The sequence below is a fragment of the Prunus mume genome, linkage group LG8 (genome assembly GCF_029339155.1).
Source record: "Prunus mume cultivar Tortuosa linkage group LG8, ASM2933915v1, whole genome shotgun sequence".
Lineage (NCBI taxonomy): Eukaryota > Viridiplantae > Streptophyta > Magnoliopsida > Rosales > Rosaceae > Prunus > Prunus mume.
The window spans coordinates 23307672-23334568 of record NC_142705.1 but is presented as its reverse complement, the minus strand read 5'-3'; the positions used below and the strand labels follow the sequence as shown (position 1 = coordinate 23334568).

General features: G+C 35.3%; 2 protein-coding genes and 1 pseudogene across 8 annotated transcripts in view; 1 reads left to right on the top strand and 2 right to left on the bottom strand.

The window, feature by feature from the left end:
- The window catches only part of NCBP (Putative cap-binding protein), a 73218-nt gene that overhangs the window by 36310 nt on the left and 10011 nt on the right, over positions 1 to 26897 (bottom strand). The window lies entirely within an intron of this gene.
- On the bottom strand, positions 1507 to 2952 carry LOC103339042 (cytoplasmic tRNA 2-thiolation protein 1-like; annotated as a pseudogene).
- THO1 (nuclear matrix protein-like protein) lies at positions 12166 to 26264 on the top strand. 7 transcript variants are annotated; one of them, XM_089043213.1, is made up of 22 exons: positions 12166 to 12439; positions 12579 to 12667; positions 12762 to 12845; positions 13275 to 13349; positions 15379 to 15472; positions 15982 to 16127; positions 16269 to 16340; positions 17178 to 17250; positions 17362 to 17427; positions 17567 to 17613; positions 19271 to 19342; positions 19455 to 19580; positions 19681 to 19746; positions 19916 to 19957; positions 20638 to 20754; positions 20839 to 20921; positions 22275 to 22341; positions 22970 to 23041; positions 23193 to 23243; positions 25236 to 25295; positions 25392 to 25541; positions 25792 to 26264. In XM_089043213.1, exons 2-22 carry the CDS (start codon positions 12665 to 12667, stop codon positions 26053 to 26055), a joined length of 1830 nt encoding a protein of 609 aa, XP_088899339.1. In that variant the 5' UTR covers positions 12166 to 12439; positions 12579 to 12664; the 3' UTR covers positions 26056 to 26264. The 7 variants fall into 7 exon arrangements, with proteins under 7 accessions (XP_088899339.1, XP_088899337.1, XP_088899340.1 ...); XM_089043211.1 differs by having other exon boundaries at positions 19681 to 19791; XM_089043214.1 differs by having other exon boundaries at positions 12174 to 12439; positions 15394 to 15472.

The window sequence follows — 26897 nt, the reverse complement described above, 5'->3', positions numbered from 1 at the left end:
TCTCTTGGATGTTTTGCTTGAAAACTTGTTCCTTCCTTCCCAGCAACCCACGTGGTCTTCCAAACTCCTTCGTGGCTTTATCTTTCAGCCAAAAGATGGAGTCTTTGATGCTTGCTACTTCTAATTGTATGGGTCTTCTAGGATAGGAAGTCAACCTACCAAACAAATAGGCCACCTTCATCAAATATTAGGCTATAGGGGTTAATATTAGTGGACCATTTTGATTGGGCTTTTTGGTTGGTTTATTTTGGTTGAGTTATTTTCCCTTTTGTGCTCACCCATATATTTGGGCCTAAGAAATGGGCTTGGGTTCCGAGGCTCCCGAACAACCCGGGACCTTCATTTATCCACCCATCAATGGGCCTCATGACAACTTATTACCATCCATACCACAACCCACTCAAGCAAGCCCCGGGCATCTTGTGTGGCTTGGGCCCACTTAAGCTTATAGCGTGGCATGTTGCTTATTTGCTTGGCGTGGCATATGTGCAAAGCGTATATGACGAACTTTTGCATGCCCAAATCGGGTTTCTTCTTAATAAGATATCGCATTGGGCCGAGAATTTATTTGGGCCAAACCGTGGATTTTTTTGGGCCTCAACAACCCTCAAAGGAGAAAGGTTCGCTTACAAACCACTACACCAAACTTGATTTTTGAATATTTATTCAGTTATACAATATTTATATAAACAATCAAAGGTTAAAAAAAAAAAATTCATTTCAACACGTATTCATACAAGAATTGCAAATAAAAGGTTGATATCTACTCTTCTCTTGCCCAACCAATTTCTCATCTAGGTAGCCTCTACTCTTCAAATTGGTGAGGTTGAAGGCCAAGGAAAGAGCAAAACTCCAATTGTAATTAAATGAAAATTGCAATGCAGTTTCCGAAAGTCCAATTTTGAGTTCCCTTGCTCTTGGATAGTTCTACTCTTCTCTTGCCCACCCAATTCCTCATATGGGTAGCCTATACTCTTCAAATTGGTGAGGTTGAAGGCCAAGGAAAGAGCAAAAATTCAATTGTAATGAAATGAAAACTGCAATGCAGTTTCGAAAGTCCAATTTTGAGTTCCCTTGCTTTTGGGTAGTTCTACTCTTCTCTTACCCAACCAATTCCTCATCTGGGTAGCCTCTACTCTTTAAATTGGTGAGGTTGAAGGCTAAGGAAAGAGCAAAAATTCAATTGTACTTACCAAAACTGCAACTCAGTTTTCAAAACTGCAATGTAGTTTGTGCAAAACTACAATGAATCTGTATAAAATTTCACTGAACTAAAGCTTAAACGGTATTGCAACTTGAGCAAGGGCATTTTGAGCTACTTTGAATTTCTTTATTGCCTCAACCAGCGGTTTATATGGATGGTTTATATTAAGATCAAAAGCAAGAGTTGCAAGAACAACCATTTCTCCAAGTAAAATAAACTCTTTCTGTTGTTCATATACCTCCTGCATGATTAAATTTTGTGAAAACTACAATGCCAACGAGTGAAACATTGCCTAAACGGACTCACAACAAGCTAACCGACTTGATTCTTTCCAAATCCTTGATGAACTCGCGAGCAAAACCACGATAAGCTTTGGGTGAATAAATGCCTGCAATTTTGACAACAATGGCTTATGAGATCTAACCCTGAAAGCACGAAAACATAGAATATAGTGGCAAGGGTGGTTGGGAGGAGTGAAAATAACATAGCAAGACTTAAGCGAAATTATCTTAAAGAGCTTAGAGTTAAACTAAATTACGTTTGATGGAGAAGTAGTCCAGCCTCTTGAAATATGCATACATGCAAATCTAGTTAAGGCTTCACAACTAATTCCAACTCATTATTAAGATGAATAATAGTGATCAAAGAAAGAAATCAGTATTGAGTATTTCAACAGTAAAGATATATAACAATCTCTTTCTCATAGGTGTATTTAAAAGGTTTGCATCTTGGAACCGGCCCATCTTCACTAGTGACAATTGAAGTGCATCTACTCAATCTACAAAATAAATCCATTAAGTGGAATACTTCATATCATCTCTTCACAACCAATAAATGTTGTCCATGCCTTGCATGCTTAATGAGATAGAAAGCTAATCTATGCTAGAATTTATAAATTATAGATGTTATGGAAAACAAGGTTGTGTGAATAGTTTTAGTAGCTTTAATTGCTTGTTCATAACTAAATAATAAGTAGCATAAGTTTTTGTGGAGTAACCACACAGCTTTGATGTTGTCAAAACATATGAATGCTGAAGTTATGTCTAAATACATGCATACAAGATTTCTAAAAAATACATAAGCAGTTAATTTCCAATAAAAGCAAATACCTGACGATGAAAAACACCACAGAAGGTGCAATTATTCTTGAGACCGATCATCTTAACTATTTCATTCATGGTCCACCCACACAAATCCTTGTACGAGACTATTTTTAGCGGCAAACCATATTGAAAGTAGAAATTTTGAACAAGAGTTGATTAACGGAATATATATATATATATATATATATGAAAAAAAACATAAGCATTACATATGACTAGCAACTCAGAATTGATATTCACTTCACCTGGATTTCATTTCTTTTGATGGTTTGAAGAGAATCATCCCTATAGCCAGTAATGCCCTCATCCACTGACAACAGAAATAGATCTAGGCCGTAATTGTGCCGCCTATTCAATTTCGATAACACATAAGCAAAGACCGTGGAATCTGACAGTTTTAAATAACATAAAAAGCAATTATCAGAAGAAAAGCTGAGGTCCACATAACTTTTACAATCTAATATGGCATTAACTAATATTACAAGCATAGCTTGGTTAGTTTACCTTTCACCAGACAAGGGCAATGCGCTCACTAGGCTTAAATAATTGGTTTTCAACAATTACCTGATGGATCTCCTCCTTAAATACCTCATAGAAACACTCCGATCTTGAACTCAACAAGATAGCGATTGTAATGCTCTTCATCTTGAGCTTGAAGACCTTGGAGTTGTCGGTGAAGGCCGAAGGGATGAGCAACTTGAGAATTCCATCGCAGGCGAAGGCTGTGGTAGTCGTTGCTGCGAGAGAGAGAGAGAGAGAGATCTAATCTGATAAAAAAGGGAGACCAATGAATGTTTAAAAAAGAAGAAGGTATAATTGTCTTTTTAATGATTAATATAAGGTGGATCAACGAATCTGGGCCTCCTCTTTGGCCAAATCCAAAACAAAATTTCATTCCTAGGTATTAAAACCCAAACATAAATGTTGTTTGTCTCAAATACTAATTAGTAAAAATAGTTATGTCTAATACCTAATTTTTCTACTGATATATATTTTTGCTTATTTCTAACCAAAAAAATATATATTTAAAATTATGATATTTTAAAGCTAAAATGATTACAAACAATGAAATAAGCAAAAATATCATAATTTTAAGTATCATAACTTTTCAAGTGGAACTATCAAATAGAGAGTCTGAGTTTTGAGTTTGGTGTCGGGTGAAACTTTCGTGTTGGAAAGTTTGCCTTCAATAATGGATTGTGAGTTTTGAGTTAGGTGTCGGTTTCACTATCCATTTAATTGGTAGATGGAATGGTGTGATTGGTAGGTGGTATGCGGAAGTAAACTTTGACTTTTGTATGTGGTGCTACAATCACTGGGAATCTTACCTTTTGTGTACGTGTGTACTGACATAGAAAAATTTGTATGTGTGTATGTGTATGTGTCTTTTTGTATTTGTATTTATTTGTGGTCATATTTTGTATGTGTGTATGTATATGTGTCTTTTTGTATTTGTATTTGTATGTGTGTATTTGTAAACAACTTTGAATGTATTTTTGTTTAGTAAAATTGATGTGTGGCTTTTGACATGCAGGGGATGAGGATGAATTTTCTATTGAAATGTACCACAATTGTGAAATAAGAGGTAACTATTTATGTGAATAGGTCTGTTGATTGGTTCAATTATTGTGATCAGGATAGAATGTGAATGACTGAGATAGATGCCATGGTAAAGGAGTTAGGGTACGAAGGTATGATTAACTATTAGTACAGTATTATAGGTGATCATTTTGATGGTGGGCTAGTTAAGCTGAGTGAGGATGCAGATGTCTTAGACATGCTAGTATTTGTACCATACACTAGGTTGATAAATGTAATCCTAGAACATATCTTGGCATGCAGTCAAGAGCAGTTTTACAGTCAAGTGGCTTCAAACATATTTATAAATTTGGATGATGATTTTGGGACCAACACTAGGGTAGCGATTGAAGAGCTTGATGACAATTATGGTGCCATTGTTCCAGTGGGTCAGGGAGTATCTCATGTGGAAAAGGTTTAACAAAAAAAAAACAAGTGTTGTAATAGAAGAGTTGAATGAAGAGTTAAATGAAGAAGGGTTGAATCAAGAAGCCGGTGGACAAGGCAAAGAGTTGAATGAAGAAAGGTTGATTGAAGACGGGTTGACTAAGATGGGTTGATAGATCAAGCTTCTAAACAAGGCAAAGAAAAGGCAACTGTGAATAATGAGGAGAACTCTGACAAGGGCTAAGAAAAGACTAATAGGGGTTATTCTGTTAAAGCCAAAGACAAGGATAAAGTGACGGATGACATGTCACATACGGTCAAGTGTGCTTTTGGTAAAAAAAGATGCAGCAGTTTGAGGAGGACAAAGACTATTCACTAGAAAGACAAAGAAGATGTGGAAGGAAGGGTTAAGGGCATTAGGACTGAGTCCAAAAGCTATTTCATGAAGTTAAGAAGTGGAAGAAGATATGCAAATGTTGTAAACTTTGAATATGAAGATGATGATTTTGTTGATAGTGAGGACTCAGATTATATGATTTCCAAGAACTTTAGTAAAGATAAAGATATGTTTTTTTTATTTAAAAGAATGGGTGGATGACCAAACTGAATGGACAAGGGTTAAAGAAACTGGGAATGAGGCTAATACTGATTGGCCTACAGATGTTGAATTAGATTATGAAGATTCTGAGTGCAAGTATAATTTTGAAGATGAAGCTGATAAGAATTAGCCAGAGTTCAATGCTACAACTAACATGGCAGATCCAAAGTTTGAGATTGACATGTTGTTTACTGATTGTAAGGTGTTTAGGGCAGCTATCAGAGAATACTCCATCTTGCAAAATAGGGATGTTGTTTTTATTAGGAATGAAGCTTTTAAGCCGAAGGCAGTTTGTGGGGCCCCAAATTGTGGGTGGATGATATATGCTTCAAAAAGGCAACATGAGAACACATTGCAAGTGAAGACATATGTAGGTGAGCACACATGTACACAGTTATGGGAGAACCTTACTGTGAAGTCAACATGGATAAGCAAGAAATATGTTGAGACATTGAAGTCCAATCTCCAGTGGCCAGTCTGGTCATTCAAGGAGACTGTTGAGAATGATTATAATACAGGGGTGTCAAGAGAAAAAGTGCATATGGCAAAAGATAAGGCACTAAAGTTGATTGAGGGCACTTTCAATGAACAATATTCAAGAATTTTGGATTATTGATTTAGTCTGATTACCAACAACAGTTGGGGCAACCACAATTTCAAAGGTTGTATGTTTGTTTAGGAGCTACTAAGGAAGAGTTCAAAGCTGGGTGTAGACCCAATATAGGTGTAGATGGGTGCTTTTTGAAGAGTGTTTATGCAGAGCCATTGTTAACTGCTGTGGGTATAAACACCAACAATGAAACCTGAGGAATTGTGTATGCAGTTGTGGAATCAGAGTGCAAGGATTCTTAGATTTGGTTTCTGGAGCTATTGGTTAAGGATTGTGAAATTGTTAATCAATTTGGCTTCACCTTTATATCCGACAAAGAAAAAGGTTTACTACCTACTTTTGAGCAAGTGGTCCCTAATTGTGACCACAGGTTCTGTGCAAGACACCTTTTTATCTAACTATAAGATATTGTTCAAATCAAAAAGCCTGAGAGATATGTTTTAGGAAGCATTATATGCAACCACTGTCCTCCACTTTACAAGGGCCATGTAAGACCTGAAAAAACTGTCCAAGGAATGCATATGAATGGCTAACCACTCCAGATAAACTTCCAAGGCATTGGTCAAAATCACACTTCAACACTCATTTGAAGTGTGACACGTTGTTGAATAATCTGTGTGAGTTTTTCAATGCTACCATATTGGAATGTAGGGATTGACCAATTTTTACAATGTTTGAGTATATTAGATGTAAGTTGATAAGGAGAATACAAGGAAGAAGGTAAAAAATGCTAAAATGGAACAAGCCTATCTGCCCAAGAATATGTAAGAAGGTGGAGGGAAATAAAGACAAGGTAGGTGCTTGTGTGGCAATGTGGTCAGGTGGAGGTAAATTCCAAGTGTCAGCTGATGACCATGCATAATATATTGTGGACTTGGAATTAAGGAGTTGTTCTTGTAGAGCATGGGATTTGCAGGGATGGTCTTGTGTTCATGCTATTGCAGCCATAAATTATAAAGGGGGTCTTAATGTCATGGATTTTGTGGATGACTGGCTATTTGACAACAATTTACTTCAAGACATGTAGAAAGAAATAAGATGGAGAACACAAGGGTAAAATGAATATGAGAGAGTCAAACAACCAAGCTGAAACTGCATTGTCTCCTCATTCCCAACACACATTACTCTCTCAAATTTGGGACAATGTGGTAAAAAGGGGCACAATAGGAGGACTTGCCATAGGAACCTTCCCTCAAAAGCCAAACCTTGCAACTAAGAGGAAGATGGGTACTGAAAATATCCAGGTATAAGCAACTCAATCTTGTTCAATTCTATGCCTTACTAACCCTAAGCTTTTGTTGCTAACTGGCAAGCATTTTTATGTTGTAGACTACTATTGATCCATCTCAAGCAGCCACTTCAGTTGGTCTAAGCACCATAAAGAAAAGATCCAAAGCCTCTTGTTGAGACCCAAAAAATCCAAGGCTAGGTCAAGGCTTATTTCTAGCCCGACATAAATATTTAACTACGAGGGGAGCCCAACTGGGACATATGAGAGTTTGTTGGACACACCCCTACAAGTTGAGGGCCACACACTACGCCAAGCAAACATGGAAACCCACCATGCAAAAAGGTCAAAACGAGCTCGGAAAATGTCCTAACTCTGTAAACACACGCTCACTGACCTGCTAAATGCTATCTGGCCCGGTCATAACTTATTACATGGCATAATAGAACTTCGAGCATGAACATGCTAAATAAACAGGCTATGCTAAGCTAAAGGACCGCTATTCTAATGCCAAACCACGCTACAAGCTTAAGTGGGCCCAAGCCACGTAAATATCCGGGGCTTGCAGAGAAGGTTGTGGTATGGATGGTTACGAGCACTCATGGGGGCCATTAAGGGTTCAAGGAATGGAAGTTTTGGGCTACTTGGGAGCGCCAAAACTCAAGCCCATTTATTGGGTCCAAGCACATGGGTAAGCAATTGAGAGAGAGAGAGAAACACGTGACCCAATGACTTAGGAAAATATGTAGTGGTCTGCAACATTTAGGAAAACCTCACATCAACTAAGGCATTCAACACCTCGTAAAAAAAAAAAAAAGAGCAAATAAGCCACTTCTAGCAGCTTGACGAAACCATAGAAGGCTTAGCTGACTACTGAAAATAAGAGGCCAATGACCCAATGCCTTAGGAAAAGCCTAGCTCAGTATCTAATAAAATATCTAGCATTGTGTTAAGCCCTTGTTAAAGCTTCATAACAGAGTCAACGTGAAGCCATTGCAAAAACCAAAGGAAATTCATACGTGTAGGAGGAATACCCATTAGGCAAATGCTCTATCCATTCTCCTTTCCTCTGTGAGCTCTAATAGGAAAACCAAGAAGAAAAGCGGTGGCTCCTCACCCACATGGAGAGGTCCAGCTGTGTAAAAATCTTGGAACCCCAAAGGACTTATTACCTATGTGCTCTGGTTAGGGAAATTTCACCAAATAAGAGTGAATGGAAGAAAGTGAAGGAAAAGCAAGAAAGAGTTTTTGATAAGATTAAGGGGTCAAAGTGCCTATAAAAGGAGGCTTCTTCTACCTAGCAAAATCATCATCCAGAGTGCGACCAAGCTTTGTCAAGCAACTGGAAATTCACTCAAGACACCCCATTATCCATTCCCATCTCTTTCCCTCTTCTTTAGTCAAAATCTCCCTAGTTTACTCTCTGCCATACTATGAGCCTTTGTTTATATAAGAACTTCAAGCTGTTTCTCTCAATTGCTAAACTCGCGAAGGCTAGCTCCCATGCCGCAAGCTCCAAGCAAGTCATATTATTAATATGTCACATTCATTTGGCTTACTGGTGAAAGGAATCTAGGGTGTTTTCTAAGGTTCTCACGAACTTTTCAAAGCTCTTTTGGAGCTTGGTCCTCGAACTCAGAATACAAGGGGCAACTTTACTCGTTTCTTCTTTACTGTAGCCCAAGCCCATTTGTTAGGCTGTTGGAATAAAAGACCCCTACACCTCTAAGGCATGTGCAAAAAGGGAAACCTCTGGTAACTAACTTCTCTTTATGATGTTTATTATCAATTTTCTTCAAATTCCAAATAAAATGTTAACATCCTAAACATTGTGCAGCCAAAACCAAGTAAGAAAGGACATGCCACTTCTGAAGCACAACCAGCCTCAACTTCATGTCCATATGCATCAACTCTGTTTCAGCAGGATCAAATGTTTAAATTGAAGTTAACCTGAAAAAGAATTTGATGACTTCACTCTATTTTGTTAGACTGACAGTTTGTGATTAGGAGGTTTTTGTTTTTGATAAATTGGTTATGTATAACTTAATTACTGACTTTTTTTTATGGATGTAATGGCATTCACATAAGCGTCAACCACTGTGAATGCAAATACATCCACTGAAAACTGCCATTTTGGAATGAATTTGAAAGGACATCAAATATGTAATTGACAATGTTATTATCTGGCTATTTTGAGCCCATTTTGAATGCAGAATTTTTGAAGTTTTTGGGTTGGCACTTCAGTTCGATTGTTTTGCCAATTCACTTGATTGTTTTGGCATTTCACTTCATTATTTTGGCCATTCACTTGATTGTTCCAGGTGCATCCATTTTCTAACTTCCCTTTACATTGTTTTTGGCATTCCTTTGCATAATTTCACTAGCACATAGATTTAGAATGCCATTCACTTCATTTGCATACTCTTTATGATGACCATTCACTTCATTTAGATGAAATTCTCTGCAAATTTTGTCATTCCATTCACTTCATCAAGTTATAAAAAGTCAGCAATTAAACCCTTAACCCTTAACCCTTACTCATAACCCTTAACCCTTACATAACAATTTAACCATTACAAAATGCCACTAACAACCCAACCCTTACAGAATCACACAAACAACGCACAAACAATTCATTTAATGGTAGAAGCTAATTCGAAGCTCCTCTTTTTGTTCACTCCAGATCCATACATCCCTTTCCCAAAATGAAGCTTGCAAATAGAACCCACAAAGCCACCAACAACACCCAAACGACCTTTTCTCTTTGTTCTTGCCTTTGCTACTGATTTGTCCAGCTTATTCCACGACTTTAGAAGCCCAGGAATCACTGCCTTTGATAGTTCACACATGGCCAAATCAAACCGTGCCCAGAACTAACAACCTTGAAAACCCTTCTTAGTCTCACGTACCTTTGCTGCACACATGGAAAATCGCCTCCCAGGATTCAAATCTATCCAAGAGGTTCAAATTGTAGCAGCCTTGCCACACAAACATATCAACACCTTTTCATCCATTCCAGGCAACCAATTCGGATCTTCTTGCGAGTTTCCTCTCCACTTTTTTCATCTCTTTTTTATTTATTTATTTATCAAAATCTCTCCAAAACAAGACCGAGTAGTTAGTTCGATTTCGTTGTCCAAGCCTTGGGTTATTGGAGCGATGCCTTGGAACGCGTGCCCAGTTGAGGTTTTTTTTTTTTGGTTTGAAATTGCCTTTCGTCTTGTCTTTTTCTAACTATTGTTTGGTTATGATGTAGGTCCCACGATTGCCACGTCAGCATTTAATGTCTGACTTTGACGGTCAATGTAACGATGGGTGTAAATTGGTAATACTTTGAAATGTCGCGTATGAAATTGATTTAATTGAAACCTTGGGGCCTATTTCAATACTGATACTAAACTTGGACTCCTAGATAATGTCGAAAAAAAAAAGTACAAATGAAATTGATGGACCAATACATTAAGTAGAAAATAAAAGCACAATTCCATTGAAAAAGAAAACAACATACCTAGAAAATGACGGGGCCTTGAAAATGTTATCGAACGGCTCCTAAGTGAATGTAATAGAAAAAGCAAACCTTAATATCAAAGAGAGAAAGGCCTAGTTTGGGATTGCTGCCGTTTTTCCCGTTTGGTAAATTTTACCGTAAAAGTGCTGTAACTATTTATAATGACACATGATGCTGATGTAAGGATACTGTAAAGTGATCTTTGCTTAAAGTGACTAAATTAAAGATTTAGTATATAATATTGAATGAGTAAGGTTTGAATTGTAGCAATATTGAAACTAGGCTTAAATATGGAAATAAAGAAAATATGCATGCATTAAACTTGCAGCAATAAAAGGCCCTTGAGTAATATGATATGGCGTCATTCACTTTGTCCAAATAAAAAAAATTACTAATATCGAATGGAAGGCATGAAAAAAAAAGATAGGAAAACTTGGGTAAAACTACATACATCAAAAGCAATACACAAGTTGTACAAGAAAAAGGATTCAAACACACTCCCATATATTTTTCCCTTATTTTTTGGGTCTATAGTTTTGATATTTATTCACAAAAGATTAATGGAAGTCAAAGAAATAAAGTTTGCAGCAAAACTAGTTTATCATAAAGGGAATTAAAAGAAAAATAGAGCTTGTTTGGAAATAAAGAGCCAAAATTCTCTCGCAATTCATAAAAGATTTCTTGTTTGAATCAGTGAAACGTGCAATAATACATGCTCTGTTTGCAAGTAGAAATCTGATAAAAACAAATTAGGATTGCCCCATAGAAACATGAACGCAGATGATTTCAGGCACGTAATTTCCCATTACAAGTACCAGAAAGAAGAAAATTAAAAACCCAATTTTTGGTAGAAAATAAAGCACGAAAAAGAAAAAAAAAGAAAACGTATATAAAAAGTTTGAGAGATTGAAGAGATTGAAGCCTTGAGAGATGGTTGTCTCCTAACTTGGGAGGCTACGTGAAGATGAACTTTGGTGTTATCGAAAACGGCCTAATAAGGGTATTTGTGGAATTGCCTAAAAAGTGCTTCAATGTAAGGTTGCTTTTAGAAAAAGCTTTTAAAAACCAGGATATTTTATTTTTAATATCAAAGAGAGAAAGAGAGGGAATTCGAGAGAAACGTATTGATTCTGACCATAGAAAATAGGAGATTATATTGGGAGGAGAATCTTTTTAAGATGAACAAAATGGAGTCTGAAAAAAAAATTTGAATTCAAAGGTGGGGGAATTGGAAAAGGTGCGGCAAGGCACGTGAGCTAAAGAGAAAATGCAGTGTACCTGTTTATATTATAAAGCTTGCTTTTTCTCTTCAACTACTCAGGTGACTTTGGATGACTGTGATAGATTCTCATATGATGTTCTCATTTTACCATTCTCTCGATTTCATAAATCCCCTCTTCCACATGGCTCGTTTGGGAGTGCTTTTGGATCAGCTAAAAACGCTTCTAAATGGGTGAAAGCGCTGTCTTTAAAAAATGGTGTTTGGCAAAAATTGCAAAAGCGCTTTGGGTGAGATCCAAAAGCACTTGGAGTGGTTTTGGAAGAAGCACTTGAGAGGTGCTTTTTCTTAAAAGTAAGATAAAAAACAAGGGAAGCACTTAGCTCTCTTTAATGAAACTTTTAAAATGCCGAAAAATACCCATATTTAATTTTTAAAATGCCAAAATACCCTTCCTTTTTTTTTTTCCCTCTTTTTTTATATATTTTTATATTTATTATAATATTTTGAGATTCTTTACATTTTTTTAAGTACTTTTAAAAGCGCTTTTATTGTGTTAGCCAAACACTCAACAAAATATCAAAAGTGTTTTTATATAGTGTAAAACACCTTTAAATGTGACATCCAAACGACAAACTACTTCTTTGTATGCATAAGTTACTAGCATAAGCGTCAAGAAAAAGCACTCCCAAACGAGTTGTTTGCCTGAATAGATGAGAAGAAAAGGGCTTGCTAAGCGTGCGTTCCAGCTTAAATGTAATATGAAGCCCAAAGATGATACGACGTCGTCCCATAGCGAAAACCTAAACGGAAATAAACACGCGTGCTCTCTTCTCCTCGTGCAGCTGCGCCTCACACAGCCAGAAACCGGCGCCTCCGTACGCCTCGCCGGCAGCGCGAACATTAAGTTTGCAAACAGCTAAACAACGGGACCCCTGAGCTGAATTTTTGCCGTCTCGCATCGACGCGCCTAGGCAACGCCTTTCAAAACCTAGCATTTGAAAGTAGGTCAATTTCTTTTGTTATTGATGTAGAAAATATAAGCAAGTGCCTTTTAGATGCTAGCATACAGTTCCAAATATCACTGTTGGTTCAAACAAAATTTTTGACGATGTTTTTTATTTTTATTTCTTTCTGCTGCAGAAAGTTTCAATTCATTGTGATTGAGCTTTTGGGAAGGCTTTGTTTGTCATTGGCTTCACACTCGCTGTTTAGTTGAGGTCTTCAACATGGTTAGCTTCTTTTTCTTCATAATTATAAGTGTTATTGTTATTTTGTCTTCTGTGTTAGATATGATTAAGTTGTTCTTTCTGTTTTTATTCTCAGGAAGTGTTCAGGAGGGCCATATTGCAACCTGGCCCACCAGAAAGTTTTGCTCTACAGACAGTTCAACAAGTTATAAAACCTCAGGTAACCCATTAGATCCCTCATGTTCAGTGTTAAGTTTTAACAATATTATGTGGTACCCAATAAAAAGATTTTGATAAGTTGAGTCTTCGTGTAAATGCATGTATAGTGATTTATGGTTTTGTGCCTGAAAACTGAAACACAAGTATGATTTCAGTCTCTGGCTACATTTGGATACACAGGTTTTGTTACCTTTGTCCTATAACTCCAATTGCTAATTTACCGATTAGTGTTTCACTTGATTCAATGCTTGATCCTTGGTGGGCTGTAGTCATCATTGCATTGCTTTCTTCACATACATCCTGATTGCACATGATGACATGTACAATTATCGTGATACATCTAACAACAAGTCAAACATATGAAACTTTAGCCGTTTGGATGTCGATGTTTGGTTAATTCTAATTAGGCCAACTGATTTCTTCATGACAGAAACAGACAAAGTTAGTCCAAGATGAGAATCAATTGTTAGAAAATATCCTCCGGACATTGCTTCAGGAACTGGTGGTATGTTTCTCTTGCTGGTACTTGTTCACAGGATGCTTTGATTGTTTGATTGTACTTGTAGACTACTGTATTTCTACTTTATTCTGCATATTTTAGCGCGGTTTGTGGTCCATGGGTAAATTAATGCTTGTGATGTGCTCAAAAAAGAAGACCCTTTGCTTATTGACTTCACAGTGGTGTAGTCTGTCCAAACAAGAAGCAAATAGTGTTGATCCTGTGTTTCTACATTGTCCTTTTTTACTTCACAACTTTGGGTTTCGACCAAAAAAAAAAAATTTGGGTCAGGATGCTGCTAGGGTTTGGAATTGTGTCTGGTTGGTGGATTATTTGGGTTTTAGGGCTGATAGGTGTTCAATAACCCGCCTTCTAGATCTTGTTCTTTAATGTAACCAACGGCAATAGACTAAACTAGCAAATATTAGAAAAACTTAGAAACACACAAGAATTATACTGGTTTGGCAGAACTTTTGCCTACGTCCAGTTGTGATTTCTCTAGGTAGAGAAATCACCGCTCCTTTGATTAATAATAGAGATTACAGAACTTTTGCAACCTTGGAACTAATCTCAAAACTCTTGGCTGTCTCTGGCTGTTTTTCCTTGCTATAAAATAAGCCTTGCCGCACCCTATTTATAGATATAGAGTTGGCTTACATGTCCCAAGGCTGATTGAATTCCTATTCCTAAGTGGATTAGGAAATTACACTTATCCAAATCCTAATAGACTTCTAGAAATCCAAACCTAAATTGAATCAGGAAAACTGAAATTCTTTCCTAATCCCTCTAGGACAAGAATTGGTATACCTCTAATTTTCTTAAAACAATCCTAAACCAACTAGGACATATTTGACGAGCCAAAATCCTAACAATAGGAACGTACCTACTCTTTGGAGATGCATAATGTTGTCATACCTCTGGATTGATTGATCGGAAGACCGGGTAGTCTTTGCAGATAGGTTGAGGAAATGGACTTTAAATAGAAAGAACTAGAATTTGAGCATTTTGTAGGCTTTATTGCCAAAATATTTAAGGGATATTTCTTTGTGTTAAGTTCATCTTGATTGGCTGGGTATTATAATTTGATTACTCTGTTGAGCGCTGATGGTGATGCTCAAAGTCACCTTTTAGTATATTTCAGGGTTCATGGAACTTTCCCTGAATCCTCACTGGCTTCCACATTCCCATAATTGTTGCACAACCTGCAGCAATCTTCAATTATAAGCCTCATCTCAGACATCTGTTTTCTATCCTGAATTTTTTTTTGTACCACCAAACATGGCTCAAGTATCACTTTGACATATTAGATTTGTTTTTATTAGTTTTCTTTTTGCCCGAGTATTCTTGGTGCCTGACTTTTTAAACCTATAAAAATGGTTGATTGGTAATTAAAAAATTTGACATAGCGGTTTGTCCAGATTTCCTTTATTTAAAAAAAAAAAAATCTTTATTATGTGCAATCACCATGATTACATACAGAGTCCTTTGTTTTGGCTATTCTTGGTAGGATCCAGGGCAGTTGTGCCTTTTGTGTGCTTTCTGTTTTCGCCCGTAATGTGTTGCATCACTCTCTTTCCTTTTTTTGCATATGTTTTTATTAAATCTGGCCATCCAAGATCATTAGAATGGCATATGAACCGCTCAACTTTTAAATGACTTGTAACTAGGGATTGGTTAAAATAATAATATGCATATGACTATTAACGAAGCAAAAGAAGCATGACAAATGTAAGGTGGACTTCTGATAACCCATGGGCTGATCTAACAGGATTCATGAGCATTTGGGCTTAGTGTTTTATTAGACACCCCTTCATCACAGGAATATGATTCGAATTTGAATATGGAAATTTGTAATGATGGATATTTCAACTTGGCTTTGTGAAGTAGAGCATTCTGCAGTTGATGTGGCAAATTTTGTTACTTTTGTTTTGAAGATTATAAATATTAGATCTCCCCATCAACCTGAACCCTCCTTACATTTAAGACATCAACATAGAAGTTGTGTTTTATACTTGGTAACTTGATATTTTCACAGTCTTCTGCAGTACAGTCTGGGGAGCAGATAATGCAGTATGGTCAATCAATTGATGATGGAGAAACTACCCAAGGACATATTCCACGTCTTCTTGGTCTGTACATATCCTTGTTAAACTTTTATTAAGCACTTAGTTGGTTGTATCAAATGCTGTTGACTTCCTTTTTCAAAGAATCGTGTATTCAATTTCTGTAATATTTGGAACCTTTTTGTAAAAAGTACGGTTCTGATAAGTTTTTGTAAAAAGTACGGTTCTGATAAGCCAAAACTTGTGAATCAGTGATATAAAGATCTAAAAACTACATTTATGTTGTTTCTATATAAGAATTTTTATTTGCGCTGTTAATTTTTGGGGTTTACCTTTGACATTTAGATCGCACCTAAAATTATTTTTGACAAAATTCTGTATGACTTTCGATTTTCAAATGTTGAACTGTATATCGTCTAATAGAACAGTAAGCCTGTAGATTAGCTATTTGGATTATAAGAGCTATTCAATGGCTAAATGCTTGTAAAAATTGTTTTGATGAAGAAGAAAATTAATGAGTCTTATAGCCTACATCACTCTCTCTCTTACAGTTCTGTTATCTTTTTGTGCACCAGATATTGTGTTGTATCTTTGTGAGAACGAACACATTGAAGGAGGCATGATATTTCAGCTGTTGGAAGACTTAACAGAAATGTCTACTATGAGAAACTGCAAAGACGTTTTTGGTTATATAGAGAGTAAACAAGATATATTAGGAAAGGTTTGTGTATTTAAAATGTCAAAAGATTTATATTCTTTGTTTTTTTGTTTTTTGTTTGTTTTGGTTTTGTATTTCATTTTAAAAGTTTTTGATTATCTCTATTTGCAATCTGTTTTAATCTATATGGATCCTCACATGCAGCCAGAGCTTTTTGCTCGAGGAAAACTTGTGATGTTGAGAACATGCAATCAACTTCTTCGTCGCCTGTCAAAGGTGGTGTTACTAATCATAGTAGTCATCACTGGATTACAGTCTACTTTCATTTTTTAAAATTTTCCCTATATTGGGATTTTTGTTTGCTTTTCAAACAGTAAATTGTATATCCATGCCGTTCAAAAGCCACATCTTTTTTGTATTGTTTATAATTAACTAACTGGTGCTCAGTTTGATCTGTATTATACTCAAAACTTGTGATGGTATGCGCATATTTGACATTGTAAACTTCAGGATGGTGCATTGTGATTGACCTTGAATTAAATTCAAACCTTACCAAATTTAGAAGTTGCATTCATTATTCTTGCTGCTCTGCTCTATTTTTCAGATTTCAGTTTTTAGTTCATAAATGAGGATTGCTATTTTTGGCATTTACTTTATGCGGCACTGTTTGTGGAGCGAAAAGCTGCCTTTGTTAGACACTAATTTAATAGATTACATGGTGTGATAAATGTAAAGGGTATTTGTGCCCAAAGAATCTTAATTTTTATGGAGAAACTCTTCTAGAAAACACTGAAGGAACAGCATAACTAGCGTTCAGTTATGCAAGCAAATATTTTTATGAAATATGGTGAGAATATGGTTCTGGTCTGAGAATTATGTCTGTAAATGGGAAGACTGTAAATTGAAAAATGTGGTGTAAACTCATGCTGATGTTTTTGTTTTTTGTTTTGATTTTTGAAATAATAATGATTTTAAATAAGTGTTTTAGCTACACATCTTATTGTTCACTATTTGATAAAAGTAAACTGTAACTACTTTGATAATAAAATTTCACTTGCAAAACTTATTGTTGTAGTCTTGTTTCGTACTAATGTCTTTGAACTTGACTTACAGGCAAATGACGTGGTATTTTGTGGACGAATTCTAATGTTTTTGGCTCATTTTTTCCCATTATCTGAGCGTTCAGGTACCTGCTTGTCTTCAACCGTTGTCTTCACTTTTAGTTTAATTTCTCTGAACCCTGCTGTTCACTTGTTCTTTTAAGTAATTTTGTTGCTCTTCTGATTAACGCTCGCAGCTGTGAATATAAAAGGAGTTTTTAACACATCAAACGAGACAAAATATGAGAAAGACCCCCCTGATGGTATATCCTTGCTAGGCAGTTGCTTGATATCTTAACTTTGACGTCTACATATATATAATATGATTGTATATAGTTTGTATAGCATTTCTTGTGAATGTAGGTCTCTTAAGGATATATTTTAATGTTTTACGTTTTTCAGGAATTTCCATCGATTTCAACTTCTACAAGACATTTTGGAGTTTACAGGTAAACTTGGCCACTTGGAAGGATAAATTATGACATAAAAAATGGCCTAGGGGTTAGAATTATGCTTTCCCCTCCATTTTGATTTAAGTTTTGAACTTAGAGAGTGTCCATATATAATGCTATTGTTATATGGTTTTCAAAGTCATTTAACTCAATACTCAGATTTTGTTTGTGTAATTCTTCTTGTAAACAGATATCATTATGCTAAAGAAACCTCTATAGTTTACCTATAAATTCTTTTGTGAATTGCCTGGTTGAAACAATCCCCATTCCCCATGTTCAAAGATTAGGATATGGTGTTGGAGATTTGGTTTAATTATATTATTATTACTTTATCCTAGGTTTTGGAGATTTTCAATATACCCATATCAAGTCTTGTCGTATCCTGTATAGTCTTCTTTATTATGGTCCCCATTAATAAAATTTTCCATCACTGTACTCTCCTTAATTTGTATTTTCTGTTTGCTTTATTGACAAAATTTTTGTTTCCTGTCATAAAAAGACAAAAAGATTAGCATCCCTATACTTTTGGCATCACCGAATTACTAACATAATATTTTCTATTGCTAACAATTATGTTATGTGGGGCAAAAAAATTTCAATGATTCTTTCAATTGTTACTGACTTTTCATGTGGAAATGTAAATAATTTTAAAACTTGTTTTAGTTTAGCGTTCATGAAACTGTGCATCAGAATATTAGACCACTATTTATGCCAATCTGTGTTCGATAAAATCAGATTAAGAATAGAGAGAGAGATTACATACAAGGTTCTCAGTTTTGATGGGCTTGGCATTTCACTTATAAGATTATTTATTATCATTTTGCCCGAATTCTAAGCTAACTAGGTAAATTTTTTTCTTTTTCTGTTTCATTTCCTTTTTATTTTTATTTTTGAGTTTTCCAGAATTGCCTATTTATTGGACAAATTCTCTTATGAGCATTAAAAAAGTGAGCATGCGTAAGCATGGATGTCAGAGTTGTTGGATTGCTAGATGCGTTGTTCTTATTTAAACTCTTAGCAATCCAATGGCTCCAAATGTCCATGCTTAGGCATACTCTCACTAAGTAGTGTTCATATAGTTTACGAAAAAAAAAGTTCGTACAATGAAGCAAATACATTGTCGGTTGTAAGAAATGGGTTTAATTTAGAGAGAGAGAGAGAGAGAGAGAGAAAGAGAGAGAGAGAGCTAAGGTGATGATTTTTTTATATTGATTGGTTTTAAGGTCATACGAGTCAGTGCAAATTGTTTTTGCCTTGCGCCATAAGTTTGTCATTGATATACTATCTTATGAATTTTACATGTTTAATTAATGTATTATTGATTGACATGGCATTTCCTAAAGTTACATTCAAAACTTTTATGTTTTAAGCAATTTTCTGTAATTTATGTTGATTTTTTTTATTTTTTTATTTCCATCATCGACATTTCCATACGTCTGGATTATATTTCCACGGGTACCCATTTTTTCATCTTGGTTGTCAGCAGGATATTGATGTTTTATTAAAGTTTCAGTACTAGTTATATTAGAGCTCTCAAATAGGCTCAATGTTAATGTCTGTTTGGAAAGCTTCAGCCTGGAGTTGTTTTAGTTAACTTGGATAGGTGGTATCTCAAATTATATTTGCTGAGAAACTGGTCTGGTTGGGTTTTCAGGAACACTTTTGTAACCCTCCTTCCTTAACTCTTGCTCCTACCAAGTGGAAGAAATTTACATCCGGTTTAATGGTATAATAATTATCTTCTGATATATTCTTTTTTTGATCTTCATGGTATAACAGTTTTTCTTTCTCTGTTTCATTACTCAGCCAAATAATATTTTCTTGAATTTCTTGTTTAGGTTGTCCTGAATACATTTGAAGCTCAACCATTAAGTGACGAAGAGGGAGATGCCAATAGTTTGGAGGAGGAGGCGGCAAATTTCAGCATAAAATATCTTACGAGCAGTAAACTAATGGGTTTGGAGGTTAGTAATGCTGGAGTGTTGACTGACTTAGATTTATTTTTATAGTGGACCATTATTTTGATTTAAGATCTTTATTTTTCCTGTTTTCTGGTGGGCACAGTTGAAGGATCCGAGTTTCCGACGTCATATTCTTGTGCAGTGCCTCATATTGTTTGATTATCTGAAGGTAGCAGTTGAAACGGTCTTAATATTGATTCTGGGAAATATTACCATAACTCCTTGACCTTTGGGCTAGTTCTAATGTCCTTTTTCAACTTTCAAATTGATCTGTTACCCCAAAATATTGATAGTACTTGATATGGTAAATGTTCTTACTAACTCTTATTTGCTTGTAGGCCCCTGGAAAGAGTGAAAAAGATTTGCCTTCCGATAGCATGGTTAGTGCTGTGATTGTGTCTTGTTAAGTTTTGTAACCTTTTTTATTTTCTTCTTTAAACTTGACAAAGAAACTTTATGTTGGCAGCTCTGTTTATAGTAAAAGGTGTCAGTAGAAAATTGGATTATTGGTTATTGTGACGACATATTTGTTGGACAATTGAGAAGCCTTAGGTGTATTGTGTTTGTTTTGTCTCCAAATTTAGGGATTGGAAACAAGGATGGATTAAAGTACTAAAAACTGAATTCTTTCCATAACTTTTATGAATGTAATATCATACCAGGCATCTACATCAGTTTGTCTGGAGTTGAGTGATTTCGCTAATTTACTCATGCAATTCAACGAGTTCATTGTACTCTTTTGAAGTGTATGATGGTCTCTGGGCAATTTGATTTGGCAGTCTTTTGCTTCTATGCCTAGAAGCAATCTTGTTTCCTACTTCAGTTGCAGTGGGAATATTATCTTATCTTCGTTAATACTTGAATCCTTACCTATGGACATCACTTTAAGCGAAAACGAATGAATTTGTGTGGTATGCCTTTCACTCTCTGGTTAAGAAGATTTACTTTTATTGGCACATGGTCAGATGCATAAAATTTTGTAAGATATGATAAAGTCTACTTGAGTATATCTGTGCTATACTATGGGGTCTCCTAAACAACTTTTCCTCGTTGATTTCAGAAAGAGGAAATAAAATCTTGTGAGGAGCGTGTGAAAAAGCTGCTTGAAATGACTCCACCCAAGGGGGAGAATTTTCTTCATAAAATTGAGCATATATTAGAACGTGAAAAGAATTGGGTGAGTGCTGTCCGGCCTTGGTTACTATTGTTTAGAAAATGTTATCACTGTTGTTAAGCATAATTGGTGTTTAAATATGCTTAGGTATGGTGGAAACGTGATGGTTGTCCACCATTTGAGAAGCAGCCAGCAGAGAAGAAAGTGGTCCAAGAAGGAGCCAAAAAGCGGTATGCAACTTGTTGGTTGTTTATTTGGGTCCTATTATGCCTTTTAATGTGTTTTACTTTAACAAGAAACAAATTGCACCTTTTTTTTTCCTTACTGTGTATGGTCTTAATAAGAATAAGCAGATAGAAAGACAACTCATCCTTTGTTTTCTACCCCTGTTAGGCAATTCCGCTTTAGTTATTTCGTGTTGGCCATAGTAATTCTTTTTGGTGTGGGTATGTTTTGTGAGTCGGATTTGCCTCCTATTTAGATCACTATATTCTAAACTTTTGGTGAAGGCATTGACAAATCAATTTGATATTTTAGTTCTTTTTGGGTCAAAATTTTGGGTGATGCAACATGAGGTGAATAATAATTCTTCCTGTGATTGCAACTTCCGAAATTTCAGTGATATTTCCATGAAATTTTCCATAACAGAACAAGAACTTGGAAATTACTTCTGTATTCAGAATCGTCTAGACTTCTCGACACTTTCAGTAGGAGGGCTGCAAGTACTGGAGTGAGAGAGACAAGAAGAACCAATGGGCAAAAAAAGAAAAGAAAAAGCTAGGGTGGTTTTGAGATGTGGTCTCCTTTCCAACTAGTGTAGATAAAAACATTGTGGTGGAGATTATTTAACTTTAATGGACAGATGAATTGGGTTTGAGAAAGACAAACCTACCCTTATAAAAAAAAGTTGGGAATACAAATGTGAAGGGTATTTTGGTTATTTTATAATATGCTATCATCTGAGCACGAAAAATAAAAAATTTACAGTCTAGATTAAGGTACTGTATTTTAATTGAAATTACGCAGGTTTTTTTTTACATGTAATTATGATGGAGTTCTGATTATATTTTTTACTTTTCGGCCAAGAACCTTTTAAGGATCTATGTTTCTCAATCCTTATACTCCAAAGCACACTATGATTATTTTATGGGATTCCATAAACTAAATCATCTATGTGATTTCATAAAGAAATGAAATTAAGTTATTGCACATTACAACTGAAAACAGACATGGATTGATATATCAACAATATACTATTTTATGAATTGGATACAAAACAGTTTATAGAAACCACAAAATCTTAATATGCATGTATCAATTAGACGATTAGGAGTTTTCATACTTTTAAGAAATGACTAATATACGTATGAAATGATTAGTTGTGCTCCATGTCTTTCCGCTGACATATACCACTGCCTACAAATTAAAATTTTGGAATTGTTCGCCAACCTTACTGCAGCATTAGGTCTGTTTGTTGTAATGTAACTTTTCATATAAAATATTTAATGAGTTTGCACTGTCCATTTAGATTTTTAAGAAACATACTTAATCCCTTTTTATCTTTATTTGTCTAAATTCAACAGTAGGCCGAGATGGAGAATGGGAAATAAAGAGCTCTCTCAGTTGTGGAAGTGGGCAGATCAAAATCCGGTATGCAGGATTTCAGTTAATCTGTAATGCAAGCCTACTGCTTATGTATGTTATATATATTATAGCAACTTGCTGATTCTTCTGACCAACTTTCCTTTCTGAATTAGTACATTTACACTTGTAAAACAATGAAGAATCGATGTGTAAATTATGGCATTATATACTATCAATTAGCGCACTCTGCACAGTTGCAGATGTGTAACACCATAAAGGCAGCAAGTTAGTGGCACGAAACATATTTTTTAGGTTGCAACTTCGCAAATGTAGTTCAGATTCATTCTGGAAATGAAATGGGAAAAAAATCAACTAGGGCGGACCAAATATGTGGTTTTAAAGATAGCATGTTTCTATATACTTCCTCTCTTTGGTTTTCTTCGCTACAAATTGGACAGAAATGGATAACTCACAGAAAACTTATAAATTGAATTTGGAAACAGTAGTAGAGGTTCATTTTGCACGTTTTTCTGTTCAACTCTTATTATAAAGAAGAAAAAAGATTACATATCGAGTCAGTGAGGGAGAAACATGAAACTATGTAGTAAGATTTTCCTTTCAATCATGTTAACTACAAAATTAATTTGAATAAATTTGCTATTATTTTTTCTCAAGAGACTTTTGACATGTCCAGAATGCTTTGACTGATCCTCAACGTGTTCGAACACCTGCCATCACTGATTACTGGAAGCCCCTGGCTGACGATGTAAGCACTCTTTGCTTCTCAATGTCCAACTAATATGCTGTTTGTGTGTGTATGTGTGCTCTCCCTCACTCTTGTCCCTTCTGATATTATGAGGTTTTCATTTTCAATGTAACTTTTTATTAAAGATGAAGTTCATTTCTTTAAATTACAGATGGATCCAGCAGCTGGAATAGAAGCTGAATATCACCACAAAAATAACCGAGTGAGTTTTGGTTCTTAGACTTGAGTTATCATATTCAATTTTGTGGAGTATATTGTCAAGAGCGATTTACACTGCTTCTACATGAGCTTATTACTATCAAGCAACTTGTATTTCTTCTCATGACATGCTTTTGCAAGATGACTTTTTTGAATCCTCGGACTATAGTTTCTGATGATAATGGAAACAATGTGGAAAAGGGGGCTTGTTTGTCCTATAACCCACCCAATACAACAAAGAAAAAATCTTCTTATATCATAACTGTATGGAAAAGTTACAAAATATAAAAGATTTGGCTTGCCATTGAGCCAGGCACCCTTACTTCTGATAGATAACATGAGACAATCTTTTTATTGTCTTTTGCTGAATTAGAGTATGGAGTTAGTGATCAATGTATCATTTGGGTGATAGAGTTAACTATTGAACTATCTCTTGGAATTGTGCTGTTGCAGCCTCTTTTTGGTAGTGTGGTGGAAAGAAACAAAAGAATCTTTTATCAGAGAGAGAATTAGGTGACTTCACTTTGATATAGAATCGGATTTTGCTTGTCTTTGGGCTTACATCTCTAAACAGTTAAAGGATTACCCCCTTGATCCTTCTGGATTGGTCTGTTTTCTTCTCATAAGCTCGTGGTTTAGGTTTTCCTTGTTTGGCTTTTGATGCCTGTTTTATTTCTTTTTTCTCATTGGCTGTCCTTGGTTTTTGCTGTTTCTGATGATATCCATCTTGTTTTATACTCTTTTTTTTTCTTTCTTTTATGATGTAAATAGAGCCAAACATATGAAGTAACCCAAGCAAATAGGTGTGCATCAAACCATTACAGCTAGGTGAGAACTACTCCAAACATCGTTGGAGCTTAGATTTCTAAAGTGAAATCAAGGAGAACCTTTAGGAATTTTCACAAACTGATAATACTTCCATACAAATTCTTCTAGGTTGAGTCCTCTGACCACAATTCTTATCCCTCTAATAATACAACATTAATTACCCTAGACCTTTCCAGGAGGATCCTTCAGAGTTGCCATACGGCGTTAATAACCAGTTCCCAGGCAACATTAATAACATCTAGACAAACTCTTAGACTCCCAGTAGAACATTAATAGCAATAAACAGATTCCCCATTCATAATTAATAATAATGAGACAGGCCCTTTAAAACATATAGTAAACTTGTCTAGGCATCTCTCAAAGATCTTTTAAGATCTATTTACAGCATCATTTTATAACATTCCAGTTTCTTATATAAAATGAAAAATCGTTTGTCCTTCAAACTTTTGGACTGAAATATCAAAAAAAATTATATACATATTTTATTTACTAAGCCTGTCAGTTTGAAGTAATCTTGAATTTATTATATATATATATATAATAAAAAGAAAGAAAAATTATTATATATATATATATATTTAAAAAGAAAGAAAAATAGTAGATCTTTATCAAACATTGGTAAGAGTATTTTTAAAATTCATCAACTGTCTTCTGTAAAGGTTCATTGCTATTCTAAGACTGCCTTCCTCATTTTCTATTCATTCTCTCTACATGAAAATACTTCTCTTCCTAAGAAAATACATATACAAACTGCAAAGGAACCAATTGCTCTGAGGAAAGGTTCTGGGTTCGAGTCCTAGCATCCGTGTAGTGTGTGCAAGTTTAGTATACTATCGCCCCTCTCAATAGGAAAGGTCCCAAAAATAAGAAAGACTGACATGAGCAAAAAGGTATCTTGAAAAACTAACCGGCCTCCGGAATCAGAAGATAAATATGTAAATTGTTTGAAAAGGATTTAGATAAAAGTTGTGGACTTTTGACTACTGTTCATTGTTAATATGGAGTGCTATTTTATGTAGTGGTTTGGATTGTTCAACAGCTTCACCATGTGATTAAATGTGTGTTACTTTGTTTTTCTTGATTATTTGAAGTTATTAGAATTGTTGAAACTAGCATTCAACTTACAAGTAGATTTTATTTTATCCTATACTAAATTTTCATTATGCAGGTTTATTGCTGGAAAGGTCTTCGATTTTCAGCTAGACAAGACTTGGAAGGGTTTTCTAGAGTATGATTAATATGACAACCGACTATGCAAATATTTTAAAATATATGATTAATTTTTTTCACCGAGCTTACACGAATTTTATTGATGTAATTGCAGTTTACTGAATTTGGTATTGAAGGAGTAGTTCCTCTGGAACTTTTGACACCTGAAGAGCGGTCTAAATACCAAGCTAAACCAAATGACAAGTCTAAACGTGCTAAAAAGGAAGAAACAAAGGGTACTGCACATCAAGTAGAAGAAAATCAGGTATAATTGGAATTGTAGTGGATTTCTAGATTTTATATTTCTTGAGATCTTTGATTCCTGTGAAAGTGGAACATGTAAATGACAAAATAATATGTATGTGTGAAATAAATATGTATATTTTGTGTTCCTTTTTTCCTTTGGAGAGGTGTTTTCAAATTTGAGGATCCAGTAAATTCATGCGTGCGTATCCAGAGTGGAAGTGTTCTCCAAGAATTTTCACAATAATATTTTGTTTTTAATTTTACTGAAGATTACAACAGCTGCAAATGAGATAGATGGTGAAGGAATCAGAGCTGTGCTTGAAGCCTCAGTGACACCAACGGACACTGATGCCACTGTTGCAACTGGTGACATGTCCCAAGGTTGTAGTCCGATCCCCGATGAACATCAGAAGCAAAGCTCTGATACGGATGTAGGTCAAGAGGCAGGACAGATGGAAGCAGATGCTGAAGTCGAGGCTGGGATGATTGACGGTGGAATGGACACGGAGGTTGATTTAGATCCAGTTGGCTGACAAATGTAATAGATGGTTTCTTCTTGTTTGCATAGCATATGTAAGAGGAGTATTTGATTGAAAGGAGGTGGCATATTTGACAATCCTACAATAGGAACCAAATTTGACAAATGTTTTGTAACTAGGATGTGGTATGTTCCTTGGTCAATTAACTTGTACTATGGCATATATTTCATGCTCTTCCGAGTCTGCGACCAACTTTCAATGAATTCGGACCAACCTACTTCATAAATGCTGAGGGCACTTGTAATCCAAGAAACTCGGAAATCTATGGTAAATTAACTTCTGTTATGGCACACCAACTTGTCCCCCACACCAATCCGGTTGGTTCACCATGTAAATTTGAAAAAACATAATTGTATCTTATTTTAAAATGCCAATTCATCTTTATAATTGATAATACATTTAATAGTAGAAGCAAATGGTCCCACCAACACTTTTCTAATAGTTTTCTTTACCACCCACAATATCCTTCGCCCCCATGCACAATACAATAATTCATAATTTTATAGATTAAATATTAGGAAACTTAATTTCATAACTAAAATTTGAAGTCCAAACCAAACTGACCATGTATCCTATTATTACCTTGTAGGATGAGACCATGTATTGTATTCTATGTTTTGGTCTCTCTTTCTTATCTTATTATTTCTATAAAATCTTTTATGTTCTCTTTTTTTCTCTCTTTTTTTTCCTTTTTTGTTTTTTGTTTTTTTCCTATAACTCAAAATCAAATACATAAAGACTATATAATGTTCTCAGCAAACAAAGCCTTTGGATTCTCTTTTCGTAATCTATATTGCTGAGTTCACAATCTCATTGTATTTAGTCCAAGGCCTTTG

Bases quoted from the DNA above. Each gene is read 5' to 3' on its own strand.
- THO1 (XM_089043211.1), top strand. The intron at 15,473-15,981 runs GTCTGTACATAT...TTTGTGCACCAG, and splicing joins ACATATTCCACGTCTTCTTG to ATATTGTGTTGTATCTTTGT. The intron at 19,792-19,915 runs ATAACTCCTTGA...ATTTGCTTGTAG, and splicing joins TGATTCTGGGAAATATTACC to GCCCCTGGAAAGAGTGAAAA.